Source organism: Vombatus ursinus, unplaced genomic scaffold (genome assembly GCF_900497805.2).
Source record: "Vombatus ursinus unplaced genomic scaffold, bare-nosed wombat genome assembly UNPS02014286.1, whole genome shotgun sequence".
NCBI lineage: Eukaryota > Metazoa > Chordata > Mammalia > Diprotodontia > Vombatidae > Vombatus > Vombatus ursinus.
Window position 1 is genome coordinate 45,896 of NW_020954064.1, and position 16,609 is coordinate 62,504.

The 16,609-nt window shown below is 37.1% G+C and overlaps 1 protein-coding gene across 1 annotated transcript in view; it reads right to left on the reverse strand.

The window, feature by feature from the left end:
- LOC114042180 (vomeronasal type-2 receptor 26-like) overlaps positions 1-16,609 on the reverse strand; it is a 59,689-nt gene that overhangs the window by 22,327 nt on the left and 20,753 nt on the right. The window contains 5 exon segments of the mRNA XM_027860847.1: positions 70-130; positions 4,833-5,718; positions 9,502-9,718; positions 10,742-10,837; positions 13,052-13,128. Of these exon segments, the coding sequence (XP_027716648.1) occupies positions 70-130; positions 4,833-5,718; positions 9,502-9,718; positions 10,742-10,837; positions 13,052-13,128 (1,337 nt within the window).

The window sequence follows — 16,609 nt, forward strand, 5'->3', positions numbered from 1 at the left end:
ACACAATGTATAGATTGCTGGGCCTGGATTAAGAAAAAATTATCTTTGTGAGGGCAAATACTGTCCTACATATACAAAAGAAGGGGACCTAGTCCTATGTGGGCTTCTTCTCCTTGTTTCTGAAGTTACAGCAACAAACTGAGGTTATCTTCAAACATTCTCCCATTTAAGGAAGTGTAGAACCAAAGAGTTTTTGTTTTACTTTTGTTTTGTTTTTCCTCATTGATGAAATAGTCATCCATATTTCTGACTGACTGGTTTGTCATTAGAGTTGTGTTGTATTTACCCTCACAGCTTTGGTTAAACAAAGACCTAGGTTTGAATATTTCTAGAAACCTGGTACTCGGGAAGTGATAAATTAATTTTTTTTAAATGTACAGTGCAACAAGCCAAGAAATAGACATGCTATATAGCTTTATAAACAGAGATTCATTCACACATTCATTCATTCACACATGTTAAAAAAAAAAAAAAACCTCACCCAGTACAAGGATGAGGGAGACACATCAGGGAGGAAAAACAATTAAACTTGGGGTTCAGGTGGCAAAATTATGTTCCCTAATTAAGAATGCTACTAGGCTTTGATGAGATTTGGATAGAGGGAGCTTCTGCATCTTTTTTTCTTTTTTTGATAAGTTCAATACAAGTGGCCCATCTCATAAAGAATTTAACAGGTACTCAAGACATTGAGTTGTGTTTGGCTTATTTGTGTGTGTGTGTTCCAAAGTCAATTCAAGGTACAATTCAAACACTTGCATTGCTCTTCATACATTCATTGACTAAATAGCAAGATTCTTCCTGCTATCAGGATTTTGTTAAAACGCACACACATACTAGACCCCTCAATCAGTGCAAATGATAGGGAGCTCCTCTTCAAAGACATGAATGTTTTAGTGGATTTAGGCTGAATGAGTTAAAGAAAATAAAATTTTGAAAAAAATAATCTGCATGACCAGTACAATAACATTTTTAGCTGGCAGCAAAAATGAACCAATGCACTTAAAGATATCACTTCCACCCATCACAAAATCAAACGCTAAAACTAGCTTTGCTTACCCAGTTTATTTAACCACCTTAAAAATAGATTCATTTTTGCGCAGAAGCAAACTTTAAAAGGAAAAAAAATCAAAGAGCAAGTTTCTCTACAACCATAATTTTCCCTGATTTGAACTTTCTTAAGTTTGTCAAATAACATGCATTTTTCCTTACAAACTATCCTCACAACAAAGCTTAGAATAGGGTTTCTTTCTCTGCCTACTCAGTCAATTTATTTTTCACCCTTATTCTGGAAAAAGGTTATGTGCACTGAGGCTTATGTCAAACGAGAATGCAATTTTTCACTTTGACCATCACATATACACATAAAATTCAGAAATAATGACTTTAGGTGGCCAGGGAATGGGTAACCAACATTAGCTTACCAATTATCCTCTCAATAACCAGTAATTGCTTCCTTCAGTTAGTTATCCTAGCCACTGTATTAAAAAAATCTATTAGAGTATGGTGACAGAAAACACTCAAGAAAGAATCTCGTGTATATTTTGCTTCCCTTCCTTGTTATTTAAAGTATTCGAATGAAAGAGAGATCTTTGTTCCCTTGAGGTCCATCTGTTCCTGTATGTCTTTATGTACCTGAATTCATTTTATGCCTTAAAAGCTTTGATAGCAACCAAGGCAGGAAATACAGAGCAGACAAGCCCTTAACAAACAAAAATTCAATGTTCATTTGTTGCCTGCAACTAAGAGTCACACCTGATGGGAGAGCGTGAAATGAAGAAACATGGGCCAGGCGGGTCAGTGAAGACTGAGCCGTTTACTCATCTGAGGGTCACAACATATATAGGAAAAATTTTGGAGCTTTAAAGGATCCTTTGTGTGGGAAAACTAAAACATATCCCGAGACTGTTACTGATAACTTTCAAGGTTCAGAGCTCGGTACAAAAATGCTTTCAGGACATACATCAAAGGAGCATACCATAAAAGTGTCAAGAGAAAAGGATTACATCGTTTTAAACAAATGGTTACAACTAACCATCAATTAATGGTTAACTAACAGTCAATTAATAGGCCTGGACAATCATTCTCAGGGCTGTCTCAGGTTCTTATCTCAAAGTATGTGACTAGTCCTCCCTAGTTTGCCACATGTTATCCCTCATGCCAGACTGTTACTGTGTCACAGTCAGGCAGTTCCCGGAGCCCCTTAATGAATAGGAGAGTGGTGAGCCAACATCCTGATTAAGTGAGCCCTTGAAGGTAAGAACAGGCAGGAGTTAAATTCCAACCTGAATTCTTTAACCCTTTTCTGGACTGATCAGAGCTGGCCCTCTACCTCTCTCCCTTTCAGTTTTTGTTGAAGCTTGAGGTGATGAATATCTGTGGCTAGGGATTTGAACCATGACTTTATCAGTGCAGCTGCACGCGGGAGAACAAGGCAAACTAGGATTAATAAAATTCCCCAAGAAAAAGATGAAGTAATAAATCAGTGATATTTTTGGATATATTTAACGAGGCCAATTTTTCTAAGATCTCTTGTGCTAAACTCTGAGGATGAATCCCTGGGAATAGACTATTGGAAATAGCCTGGGTTACATTTGTAAGAAAAGATAAATCCGCTGCATAACTGCTATTTTGCCAAATACCTTCTAAATGATTCCTGATCATATCCAAATGTACTATACTAGAATTATAAGCTATAGGAGTAACACATATCATAGTAAAATGATAATCACATTTCAATTTTGCTCTAAATTCTGATTCTGCAAATTCATCTCCAATATATAGCACAGATTGCTCTAGCAGATTAACTTTATATGATAAATCCCTATCAATAGCTTCTTGAGCTTGTAAGGCTAAGCTAATATTTTTTGCAAGCTCATTTACAAATCGTGCATCTTGTATCCCTGACTGCAATGCAATAGAAGACAGGGTGGATATAATAATTAAGGAAGTGACAGAAATTAATCCAGTAATGAGAAACCCAACAAATCTTTTTGACCTGTATAGTGATGATGAGATGAGTTGAAGGGCATGTTCACTAGAAGATTGGAAACATTCATGAGAAAGGTTAGTGGGAAAAAACAGCAAAGGATGGTTGTTCAACCAATAGAACAATTTTGTCATTTCGATCAATACATTGCTTGATGATACAATTAAGACAGGTTCCATTCTATTCTAAAGTACTGGATTGTGTGAAGTTCACAAATCCAGGTTCTAAACTATTGGAGAAGGAGGAAGCTATCATAAATGCTTGTGGGGTTTTATACAAGCTTTAAAGGAAAATAAGTCCAATGCTGGTCACAATGTCCATATGATGGCTGGATAGAGAGCAGGGGAATCATTGCAAGTCTTTTCTTTCTCTTTATAGTTCGCTTCCGTTTCTGCTGCAGGTTCAATTCCTTCATCTGGGGGGTGAGTAGTGGAACAGGTTCGAACATATTTCTCTGGAATCCAGACAGGTTTCTCAAAGGTTTCTGGAAAGACACAAACATACCCTTGCCCCCAGGTTAATAATGGATCTGGATCTTCCCACTTCCCCATAAGTGGGTCCTTCCATATAACTCTGGCTTCAGGAAACCTGCATTTTTGAAAGTGTTTTTCTGCAGGTGTAATCCCCTCTTTATTGACATTCAAAAAACTTAAGGTATATAAAATCTGGGCTAATTGTGTGGAGGGGGTAGTAGTCCACGCTCCCCCTTTTTGTTTATTTAAGTAAGTTTTGGTGTCTTTATTTATTTATTTTTTTAACTAAGACTTGTCCTGTAGGATTGTATGGTATTCCTGTAATTAAAGTAATATTATAATATGAACAAAAAGAGCAAAAAAGAAGAACTGGTACAAGCAGGAACATTATCAGTTTTTAATTGTTTTGGAATGCCCAAACAAGCAAAAGAGAGAAGCATATGATTAAGAACATGTATGGTAGCTTCTCCAGATTGAGGGGAAGCAAAGGTGACTGAAAAATAAGTATCTACTATAACATGTACTTAAAACAGTTTCCCAAAAGAGGATATGTGAGTTACGTCCATTTGCCAAATGTGGTTGGGTTATAGACCCCTAGGATTTATAGTAGTAGAGGAAGGAGTTAAATATATAACACATTGAAAAGAGCTTTTAACTATTTGTTTGTCTTGTTCTCTAGTAATATGAAATTGTCCACGGAGTGTGTTAGCATTTTGATGAAACTAAGTATGGGCATCAATAGCCTTTTGAATTTGTAGGGGCAATAAAATTGGAAAAAATTGTAATTGATAATCAATGTTTGCATTACCAGTGCTTAAGGATCCAGGAAGATTAGAATGAGTTCTAATATGAGTGATATAAATGGGGTTATTATGGCAACAAAGTAGTGATTGTAGTTGCTGAAACAAAGAATAGAAATCAGGTGCTAGGACATGTTTAAGTTTTATGGTCTCAATATTTTGGCACATATGTATGGAGTATTTACTATCAGATATAATATTGAGAGGGTCAGAAACATCCTGCTTCAGAAAATTGAAAATAAAATAATAAATAAATAAAAATTACCATTAAAAAATAAAAAATAAAATGTGAAGCTTCTAATAAAAAAAACAAAAAAATATGATAAATGTTTGCCACGTATAAGATATTTCAGCACAACTGGTCTGATTCTACCTCTATTCAGAAGTCAGAAAATATGACTGCAGCCAAAATGTTATTATTCTCAAATAAAAAAATGAGATGATGATAAAATAGAAAGTACATGATCTAGATCCATTTCAAATATTAGGACTATGGGAGCCTAGGAGCTATCACATTGTCATTGGTAAGGAAGAGCTTGAAAAAATCTGGCTCCTCAAAGATTAGCTTTGTTTTTTATTATCTTCAGGGTATTTCTCTCTGATCTCAGAAGGGTCACATAGCACTTGGGAGCAAAGATGCAAGTAAGAATCCCAGCACTGGAAGTCAAGATGGAGAAGAGCTCCACGGCCACCAAGGGCTTGCCTTTGGTGCCCTGATATGTGGGCAGAAAAGATATGAAGACACTACAGAATACAAGCATGCTGAATGTCAGAAACTTGGCTTCATTGAAAGTGTCTGGCAGATTCTTGGCCAAGAAAGCCACTGTGAAGCTCCCCAAGGCCAGGAAGGCCATATAGCCCAGGACACAGTAGAAGGTGAGGATGGAGCCTTCATTACACTGAATGACAATGAAGACAGGCTCAGAGTGTATATCTGTCTCCAGCAATGGGAGATATGTCCCAAGCCAGATGCCACAGAGACACATTTGGATTAGAGTACAGATTAAAATGAGAGAATAAGATGTTGTGGAGCCCAGCCCCCTCCTGAGTTTGCTCCTTGGCTTTGTGGCCTTGAAGGCCAGAACCGCAGTGATGGTTTTAGCTAAAATGGAGGCAATGGTCACTGTAAACACAACTGCAAATGTGGTTTGTCTCAGGAGACAAGTGGCTGTGTTAGGATGGCCGATGAAGAGCAGGGAGCAGAGGAAACAGAGGCTGAGGAAGACCAGAAGAATGTAGCTGAGAGTGCGGTTATTGGCTTTGACTATGGGGGTGTCTCTGTGCTTCACAAAGACTGCAAGGACCAGAGCAGTGAGAAGAGAGAAGTAGAGAGCTGCACAGGCCAGACTCATTCCAAGAGGCTCTTCATAGGCCAAAAAGGTCACAGTCTTGGGGAGACATTGATCTCTCTCCCAACTTGGGTACTCATCTTCAGGGCACTGAAGACATTCCTCTGCATCTGTGAACAATAACAAAAGAATCTCCCCATATCCCATGTAGATAATAGCTTTGTTTTTCTAATAAAGCACAGGTTTAGTCATTCCACACTGAGCTCAGCCTCATTTTTGTACTCCTTCTTCTAAGTCAAAAGGACAAAAATTCTAGAGGCTGAATTAGATAAACACATATTTCAGTATCTTCATATCTCCACATGTGGATAAAATAATGTGCTGAAAGTATTGATTCCCTATCATATGTCTATGAAATAAAAATTTAAACTGTCTATAATCCATTCTGATATTAAAACACCTACAATGAGCCCTAAGGTATCACTTTATGGATAATCCTATATTTTCAGAATAGGAATGAGACATTGAAACCATTCTGTCATTTTTTTTTCATAGACAGCCATGTATTAATAAAAATTAAAAAAAACTTATTTAATGTGTTTCTTTTAATGTCATAACTACAAATCTTCTGGATTCTTATGGTACATGATTCTGCTTATGGAAATCAAACATTCTTCAAATAAGCAATTTTCATAAAAATTTTGATTTTTTAAAATCAGAAAATATATTATGCACCTATTGCAATGGTTCCTAGTTTCTATAGCTTTATAAGTGAGGATTTCACACCTGTCTCCTTCATATTTTCTACCCATCAGTGTTATAATTTTGTTGTGTATGTATACATTACTCCAGCTTCAGGCACAACTACGATGACATGGCCTATATCTTGCATATTATTCATACATATGTCTCTTTTCTTGTTTGCTGAACTTTTAATAAATTGTATATTCATTAACTTTCAGGTTTATTTATGTATTATGAGATTGGGCCAAAGAGAGAAACACAGAGAGATACAAATGAAAATATATGGAAATGGATGTTTCTCTGAGTTATTTAAATAATAGCAATTAATCAAGATTATTCATTAGTCAACGAGAGGGATATTTCAAATTTAGTCATTACAGTGGAAATATTAGGAGAAAAATACTTCCCAGTAGATGTTGAGATAAGAGTAAAATTAATCAGTAGAAGGTAGAAAAAGGGTGACCAGTCAATCCACATAATCTCTTTACTCAAAATCCTCATTTTATTTGCATATTGGTACCATAAAATTTTAAAACATCCTACTCCTATGTCCCATCAGGGAATGAACGCAGCCCTGGATTTTCATCTTGTAGGCCCCTGAAGATTTTATTCCACAGTGGCACTGAGTGAAGAAAACAATTATGAAAATCAAACACTCGAAAATATCATCTCGAATCCTATGTACTCTACTTAAAGGTTGCTGTTTGTCCTTTGTTCTCAAAGGGGACCATGACATCAGGTAGTTGATGCCATGTCATGCAAATAAATTGGATATAAGTGAGGGAGGGCTGTGCAGAGTCACCAACTTCACTTTCACCTCTGGAGTCATCTGGGTCCAATGGCCAGATAGAGATCAAGAAAACTGGAGGTGGCCCTGGATTTAGTGGGGATCCCTGGCCTTTTCAAGTTAAAATCAAAATATGCTTCATAAATAGCAGAATTGTGGAAGAGGGATATAGGTTTGCGTGAAACAAATCGTTTATATATCATTTACAGATCCTGAGTAATTTTTTTTATTCTTTCTGTATTCCCAATATGAAAATTTGATATGGTGACCAAAAAGTTGACATACTACAAGAGTGATATAAATATTAAAATTCTTGATATACGAAACATGAAAAAAGGAAAGATGAAACTAAATGGAAAGATGTGCTAAAAGTTTATTTTTTTATATTAAAAGATTTGATGGATTTGATGAACTGAGAGCAGTTTGATCTATTGTGGAGTCGAAGACAGACGAAAGATTGTGGCCATACCCGGGAGTTGAACAGTTACACAGAGCTTGTGGAATGTGAAGTGTATGTCTTCAACACAGAGACTACCAGAAGACCAAATAAAGTCCTTAACCCAATATCAGAAGAGAAAGAACTAATTATAAAGGAACCACCAAGGAGGCGATAACACATTCTTCTGATGGTTTAACAGCAGAATTGTATGAAACCTTAAAAAATTAGTGCCAAGACTACAACCATTATTCTGAAGAATTTACACAATAATACATTTTATGAGGCAAATAAAGCCCAATACCTAAACTAGAGAAGTGTGAAAACACAGGAGATATATTTTAGTATAATTAATATTAAAATGTTATTCAAAAATTTTAAATAAATTCTTTTCAAGTAGACACCAGTGATTCCTCCAAGATACAATTATTTGTGTGCAAGTTGGATTTATATTAAAGATGCAAGAATAGTCCATTAGAAAAAAAACATGACATTAAATTTAATATGTTCAAAAGCAAAAAATTATCCTATCACATAATGAAAAATTCTTTAACAAAATTAAGTTTTGAAAACACTACCTAAAGAAAAGTTCTGAAAATACTACATAAAGAAAAATGTAAAGGTGGATTTTTATATCACAATAATACATCTTTAAACAGCAAACATTGTATGCAAAAACATATACTAGTATCTTTCTCAAATATAAGAGTAAAGTGCTGACAAATCTACTTATTAATTGGAATACTGTAAGAAATGTTATTAAGAACATTAAAATGAGAGAAATTAAAACATAAAAGTAGGAAAAAAAGGTAAAATTATCCCTATTTTTGAATAACATCATGGTTTACTTAAAAAATCCTAGGGAATCAGTGTAGATACTAACTGAGAAAAGTAATAGAATCATCAAGTAAACTACATAAAAAAACCTTTAAAACTCTGCATCTTTATATAAAGAAAAATCTAAGATCTTATAAGTGAAAAGGAAACTCCACTCTAAATATGTACAAAGTGCATAAATATCAGAACATCCATGGAACTATTCAAAATCCTTATATTCATTTATGAAGAGCTCCTTAAAGAAGTAAATAACAACTAAAATCAGAAGAAATAGTCGATGCTAGTGGCTTGACCATAACAACATAATAAAAATGAAAATAAAAATCCAGAGATTCCAAGAGGAAGAAGTAAGGAGTATTTGAAGTACAGGAATGGAGGACTGCTAACAAAAAGAAACAGGGCATTGTGTTCAGTAAACTGTGAACTGCCAGAAAACAAAAGTTCAAGCTTTGGGAACATGATGATTTACTGAGAAATGCATGCTAATTACATAACAAATCAGAAGCAGACTTTCTCAACTTTGATCCTGGACCTCAAATGCACTGGGAGTGTGGGCATATCAGATTTTCATACAGTATTTTGTGAGCCAAATTTGGTTGAATGAGGACTCCAACTTCCAGGAAAATTGCTTTTCACAAAACTCCCTAGAGTACTCTGGTTAATCTTGGTTAACACCAAAGCAGGTTTTCATGCAGATTACCTCCAGAGGCCAGACACCTACTCTCAATACCAATTCATCTATACTTAGGTAATGTTCAGGTTTTATGTTCTGGATTGTTAAAATTTCCCATAAGAATAAGGAAGTTAAAGATTAGGTTTTAGATTAAATTTTCCCACAGGAATGTGAAGCTACACAATGAAGTGTTAAAGGCAGGGAAGCATTGAGGATTCCAAAAGTAGTAAAATACTGTTGGGTAAAATACTCCTTGGATAGATTTTTGGTCTCATGAAGCAAGGTATGCTTCTGATAGTTACCACAATGACAAAAAAGCATATTGAATGAAAGATATTGAGTAAGTGCAGTATTATTTTAACTTGGAAAATATTATATTGCTAAGTAAAATTACTTCAGGTTAGGATTCAAAAAAAAAAAAAAACCAAACCTGTCTACTACTTTGGGGCAAGGACTGTTTATCTTTAGTAACCCACCAGTCTGGTTGGAAATCTGCCGTTCAGGGCATGGGGTGCAATCAAAGCAGCAGATGGGCTGACCTTCACCGACTGTCTTCTTGAATCCAGGGCCACAGCTCAGACTGCACGTGGAAGTCAGAGTATGTGTTTCCACCATAAAAAGGGAGAAAATGTCACTGTAAGAATGACTGATGAAAGATAGATCCAATGAGAAGATGATGACTTCAGATGTCTCCTATGAAAGACATTTAGAATAGTGTCTGCAATTCTGCAGGGCAAGGATGATCTAATTCTCAATGGCGACTTTCTTCCTGTATTTCCATCTTCCACTTCAGATCATCTTTTCCCCAAGGAACCTATACAAATTTTCTACCAGGCATAATCCAGCTACTTGATTTTTTTTAAACTATAGCTTGCTGGCACATTTTTTCGCAAAGCACTAATATATCTCTAAACTGAACTCCATTTTTGAACAGCTAATGCTGAAAAAAATCATTGAACATATAAGTGGAAATATTTCCTTGATGTCTTCCCCCAAAGGCCTGTTTTCTTTGTTTTCACAAAGTATCCTGAATGTTTCGAGGAATCATGACTTTAGAGAGTATATACTATAATGAACTAATTTAAGACTTCATCTTGATTGAATCTATGTAATAATGAGATGATTTGACTCACTGATCTGGATTCTTGGGCTGACATTTGTGACCTTCTCTGGGGACGACTGTGAAGGATGGGGTGGAATTTATCAAGTCCCAAGGACAAATTAAACTGCGTAGATACATACGTATGACATCAGTAGAAGATATAACCATAGCTTTTAAATTAAGAATCTCTAAAAGTCATTGTCCTTCTTGGGGAAACAAACTCAGGATAAATTATTTATATATCTGTAGGATTCCAGATATTGGATTGTCTTTGGTGTAATAGGTTACTTTGGGGGAAAAGTTTTCAACACTCTCCATCTTATTGTTATTCTTCAAACTTGACTACTTGATTTGGAATATTTCAAATTTCTCTTAGTATAAACAATTTACATCATCACGTAATTTAGCTGGAAAGAATTTGAAAGTAAAATAGAACAAAAATTGAATCAGAGCTCTTTCTTAGGGCAAAAAGGAACAGTGAGTAGATGTTAGAGCCCTGCCACAGCCATTTCCAGTGTCTTTGGGGAAATTCATGGTACCATCGAAGGAACAACAGAGTCCACGACTTTAAACAGGCAAAATGATGAAGTTCATATCATTCACTGGCCCCTTACCTGAAGGAAATCTCCTGGCCATTCTATGTATTCTTCATTAATGCTGAATACCTGACCCTGAGGGGTCACTTCACCCACTTTCACCAGCGTCTCAATCTGACCAGGGAAGTATTTGAAATTCAAGATATCATTATGTCTCAGTGGCTATCCTGGCTCCATCCCCACATGACTCATCACTGGCACTATTGACAGGACTGATGCACTTCAGGTAGTGATGGAGATGAAGGCAAAGACAGGAATTTGTAACTCTTTGGGGAAAGAAGGATCCATGCCCATGTCCCAGACTTGACTATTTACATGAAATAGGCTTTGAATTTGGAGCTTCCAAAAGCTGCAATTCTCTCTTTTTTTCAAATTCTTTTTGAGCTCCTCTTAGAGCTGTGCACTTTTTTTCTCCTTTTCCATAGTAAACCATGAACAATGGAAGAATAACAAAGCCAGTAAACAATTATGTGTTATAGATATTGAACTGACCTCAAAAGCCATTTTATCTTCAAAAGCCTTTCACCAAATGAGGAATTTCTCCCAAATATCTCTGATATCTTGCATTCCAAGTCCTCATTCTTTTCTAAAACCTGTGGTCACAGAGAACTCAGTACCTTCTATGAATAGAATCTGACCATTTCCTCCCCATTTGATTTTGAGGTCCTTAAAAACTGGGACTTCCTTTGCCTTTATTTGAATCCCCTGAACTTAGCACATAGGGGGTGCTTAAGAAATGTGTATTCATGGCCTGATTTTTAGGGGTAATCTCACATTTTGCACAAAAGTCTCCTTCATCGAAACAAATGGCCAGTGGAAGTCCCTATAGCAATTGGTAAGGTAAACTTAGGGGTACAGCTAGGTGGCACAGTGGATAGAGCACTGGCCCTGGAGTCAGGAGGACCTGGGTCCCAATCTGGTCTCAGACACTTGACACCTTCTAGCTGTGTGACCCTGCTCAAGTCACTTAGCCCCAATTGCCTCAGAAAAATAAGGTAAACTTAGGAATAAAGGGCAATTTGACATTCATAGTGATGCAATTCAAAGTAAAAAAAATAGCAATTAAAATGATTAAGAGACTGAGTAATTTGGAAAGTTCAGTGATGCAAAATAAATAGAAAGGAGAATAATTTCAAATGAAGAAATCATGAAAGAAATTGCAAAATGATGAACTGTAAGAAAATGAAACAGTACAATTTGTGGAAAATTTGAGAAACAGAGGTTTCAATAAAAGCTCGAAAATTCTTTTGGATTCACAGGAACTGGATGTCATAGTTCAATGGAAAATATTTGGTGGAACCAAGATGGTGGAGATAAGCCAGGAAGTTGCCTGAGCTCTCTTCAGTTTCCCTCAGAAACAATGTTAAATCAAGCCTCTAAACAGATTCTAGGGTGACAGAATCCTCAAAAAGGCCGAGTGAAAGAATTTTCCAACTTAAGATACCTTAGAAGAAATGTCTCACTTGGGTAAAAGAGACAGTGTCTGGGCAAGCCAGCTAAAGGCTCTTAGCCACGGCACAGATCAGTGAGGCTTCCACCCCTAGTGTAGTGGGAAAGCTGCAAGCACCTGTGGCCCTGTAGTAGAAAGTCAGTGATCAGGGCATAAACATAAGAAGATTGGGACAGTGCCCTTTAGGCCCCAGGAGCATAACTCATCTTTTAAAAGTCACAAAAGAGGCTCAAAAATGAGTAAGAAGCGGAAAAGAGCCCTGACCATAGAAAGCTTCTATGGTAACAGGGAAGATCAAAAACACTAACTCAAAAGAGGACAACAATGTCAAAATGCCTACAGGTGAATCCTCAAAGGGGAATATGAAATGGCCTCAATACCAAAAAATCCTCTTTGAAGAGCTCAAAAAGGATCTTAAAAGTCAAGTAAGAAAGATAGAAGAAAATTTTGAAAAAGAAATGAGAGTTATGCAGAAGAATTATAAAAAAAAAGAGTCAACAGTTTGGAAAAGGAAGCACAAAAATTGACTGACAAAAACAAATACTTAAAAAAACAGAATTGTCCAAATAAGCTAAAAATTCCCTGAAGAAAACAAGTCCATTATAGGTAGAATTGGCCAACTAAAAAAGGGGGTACATCCAGGAGCCAAGATGGTGGAGTGAGAATTAAATCACTCTCACCCTCTCTTATTGACCTCCAAAAACTTAGCATATATCACCCCAGGAAAAACCCTGGAACTGCTGAGAAAACAGATAAATAAGATGCAGCAGTCTTGTAGCCCAGGAAGCAGGAATTAATGGGAAAGACCCATCTTGCTCTAGGGGAAGGGGAGCAGTACATGATGGGAGGCATCCCAGCAAACCAGTGAAAAGCCCCACCTCACCAAACCAGAGGAAGATCCTGATCCCCAGAGTGGTAGAGCAGGCAATCACCAACTCCAGGACCCTCTGAGTACCTCAGAACAAGCAGGGGAACTGGAAGACACCAGCTGGGAAAACCACCACATGTGCTGGCATTCTCCACCAGCAAAATGTCCCAGTGCTTCGGTACAACTACAGAAAGCACAACTTAAGGAGGCACAGCTCCAGGCTAGCAGACATCCTCCAGTAGCTAAACATTTGAGAACAAGTCCTGGATAAGCTGGCATCCCCCAGGACCCAGACTCCTCACCCCCACCCTGAAAGTTCCGGTGTTGCTGACCCTAGCTCAGCACCAGGTAAGCTGTCAGACCCCTACACCCTATAGCTGCCAGCACATGAGCCTGCAGCGCACAAATAGAGTGGTTTAGGTATGAAAGACACAACATTCAATTACTATATTAATCTACTATTTGATAAATCCAAAGACTCCAACTTCTTGGATAGGAACTCACTATTTAACAAAAACTGCTGGGAAAATTGGAAAACAGTGTGGAAGAAACTAGGCATAGATCAACATCTTATACCCTACACCAAGATAAAGTCAAAATGGGTACATGATTTAGATATAAAGACTGATACTATAAGCAAAGTAGGAGAGCAAGGAATAGTTTACACATCAGATCTATGGAGAAGGGAAGAATTTATGACCAAACCAGAAAAAGAGAATATTATGAAATGTAAATTGAATGATTTTGATAATATTAAATTGAAATGTTTTTACACAAAAAAAGCCAATGTAACCAAGATAGAAGGGAAGCAGAAAGCAGGGAAACAATTTTTACAACCAGTGTTCTTGATAAAGGCTTCATTTGTAAAATATGTAGAGAACTGAGTCAAATTTATAAGAATACAAGTCATTTCCCAGTTTATAAATGGTCAAAGGATATGAACAGGCAGTTTTCAGAGGAAGAAATTAAAGCTATCTATAGTCATATGAAAAAATGCTTTAAATTACTACTGATCAGAGAAATGCAAATCAAAATGACTCTGACTTACCACATCACACCTAGCAGACTGGCTAACATGACAAAATAGGAAAATGATAAATGTGGGAGACGAAGTGGGGAAATTGTAACACTAATGCGCTGTTGGTAGAGTTGTGAACTGATCCAACCATTCTGGAGAGCAATTTGGAACTATGCCCAAAAGTTATAAAATTGTGCATACACTTTGACCCAGCAATATCACTTCCAGGTCTATATCCCAAAGAGATCATACAAATGGGAAAAGGACCCACATGTACAAAAATATTCATAGCAGCTCTTTTTGTGGTGGCAAAGAATTAGAAATTGAGGGGATGCCCATGAATTGGGGAATGGCTGAATAAATTGTGCTATGTGAATGTAATGGAATACTGTTGTGGTATAAGAAATGATGAGCAAGATGACTTCAGAAAAACCTGGAAATACTTATACGAATTGATGCAGAGGGAAATAAGCAGAACTGAGAGAACATTGTACACAATAACAGCCACATTGTGCAATGACTGACCTTGATAGAATTATCTCTTTTCAGCAAAGCAAGGATTTAAGATAATTCCAAAAGACACATGATGGAAAATGCTATCCACATCCAGAGAAAGATCTTTGGAGTCTGAATGAAGATGGAAGTATACTATTTTCTTTCCTTTTGTTATTTTGTTTTATTTCTTCTTTCTTGTGGTTCCTCCCATTAGTTCTAATTCTTCTTTACATCATGACTATTGTGAAAATATGTTCAATATGAATGTGTGAGTAGAGCCTATATCAGATTGCATGCCATCTTGGGGAGGGGGGAGGAAATGGTGGGGTAGAAAATTCAAAACTTGAAAACACCACCCTGAGAGGAGCCAAGATGGAAAGTTCTATTGTGCTGGGCTCAGGGAGGAGCACAATTCGGTGTGGGCCATACAGGCAAAGACTGGGCCTCAGTGAATCTGGAGCAGTCCTCAGGGGATTGAATCAAGGGAATCTGTGGTGGTTTCCAGACTTCTTAACCCACAAACACCAAAGACAACTTAGAAGGTCAGTAGGAAAGGTCTGGTAGACCACTGTAAGAGAAGAACTTGGTACAGCCCCAGTCCCAGGACAGCCCTGGGACAGCAGCTGCTTCTGGAGCTCTCAGCCCACAGACAGAAGAGGAATTGAGTGGCTGATCAGAGGCGGATTGCAGGGATCTCTTTGCTGGTGCTGTGGCAGTATTCTCTTGTTTTGCCTCTGCTTTGATCTGTGTGGTAGTTCCGGATGACAGTCACAGGGAAAAGACAAGTACTGGTGTGGTGGAGCTCATGGTCACGGTGGAGAGGGCATCCTCCTCACAGTTCCAAGGCAGAAAAGAGTGCTTGTCATAACTCATAGACCAAAGCCCAGGGAGGGAAGGTGTAAACACTTTGCCCTTGATCTTACCACATTGGAAGAACTGAAAATTTGCAGTATTCTAGAAGTATCTCTGAAAATAGCTGAACAAAATCCCCCAAACTTGGACCAATATATTCTCCACACTGGAAGCAGACCCTTACCTTAACAAAGAGTTTAAAACTCAAGTAATTGGTTGGGAACATGAGCAAACTGCACAGAAAAAGTAAGACCATAAAAATCTTACTTTGGTGACAAAGAAGATCAAAACATACGACTAGAAGAAGACAACAAAGTCAAAGCTCCTGCATCCAGAGCCTCCAAGAAAAATATGAATCAGCCCCAGGCTAATGGAAGAGCTCAAAAAGGATTTTGAGAAGCAAGTAAGAGAAGTAGAAGGAAAACTGGGTAGAGAAATGAGAGTGATGCAAGATAATCATGAAAAACAAGTCAACAGCTTGTTAAGGGAGACCCAAAAAATACTGAAGAAAATAACACCTCAAAAAATAGTCTAACACAAATGACCAAAGAGGTCCAAAAAGGCAATGAAGAGAAGAATTCCTTAAAAAGCAGAATTGGCCAAATGGAAAAAGGAAGTGCAAAAGCTTACTGAAGAAAATATTTCCTTAAAAATTAGAATGAAGCAAATCGAAGCTAATGATTTTATGAGAAATCAAGAAATTGTAAAACAAAAACCAAAAGAATGAAGAAATAGAAGACAATGTGAAATATCTCATTGGAAAAACAGCTGACCTGGAAAACAGATCCAGGAGAGATAACTTAAAAATTATTGGGCTACCTGAAAGCTGTGATTAAAAAAGAGCCTAGACATCATCTTTCAAGAAATTATCAAAGAAATGAACTGATATTCTAGAACCAGAGGGTAAAATAGAAATGGAAAGAATGCACCAATCACCTCCTGAAAGAGGTGCCCAAAGGAAAACTCCTAGGAATATTGTAACCAAATTCCAGAGTTCCCAGGCCAGGGAGAAAATATTGCAAGCAACCAGAAAGAAACAATGCAAGTATTGTGGAAACACAATTAGGATAACACAAGATTTAGCAGCTTCCACATTAAGGGACCAGAGGGTTTGGAATATAATATTCTGGAGGTCAAAGGAGATAGGATTACAAGCAAGAATCACTTACCCAGCAAAACTGAGTATAATCCTTCAGGGAAAAA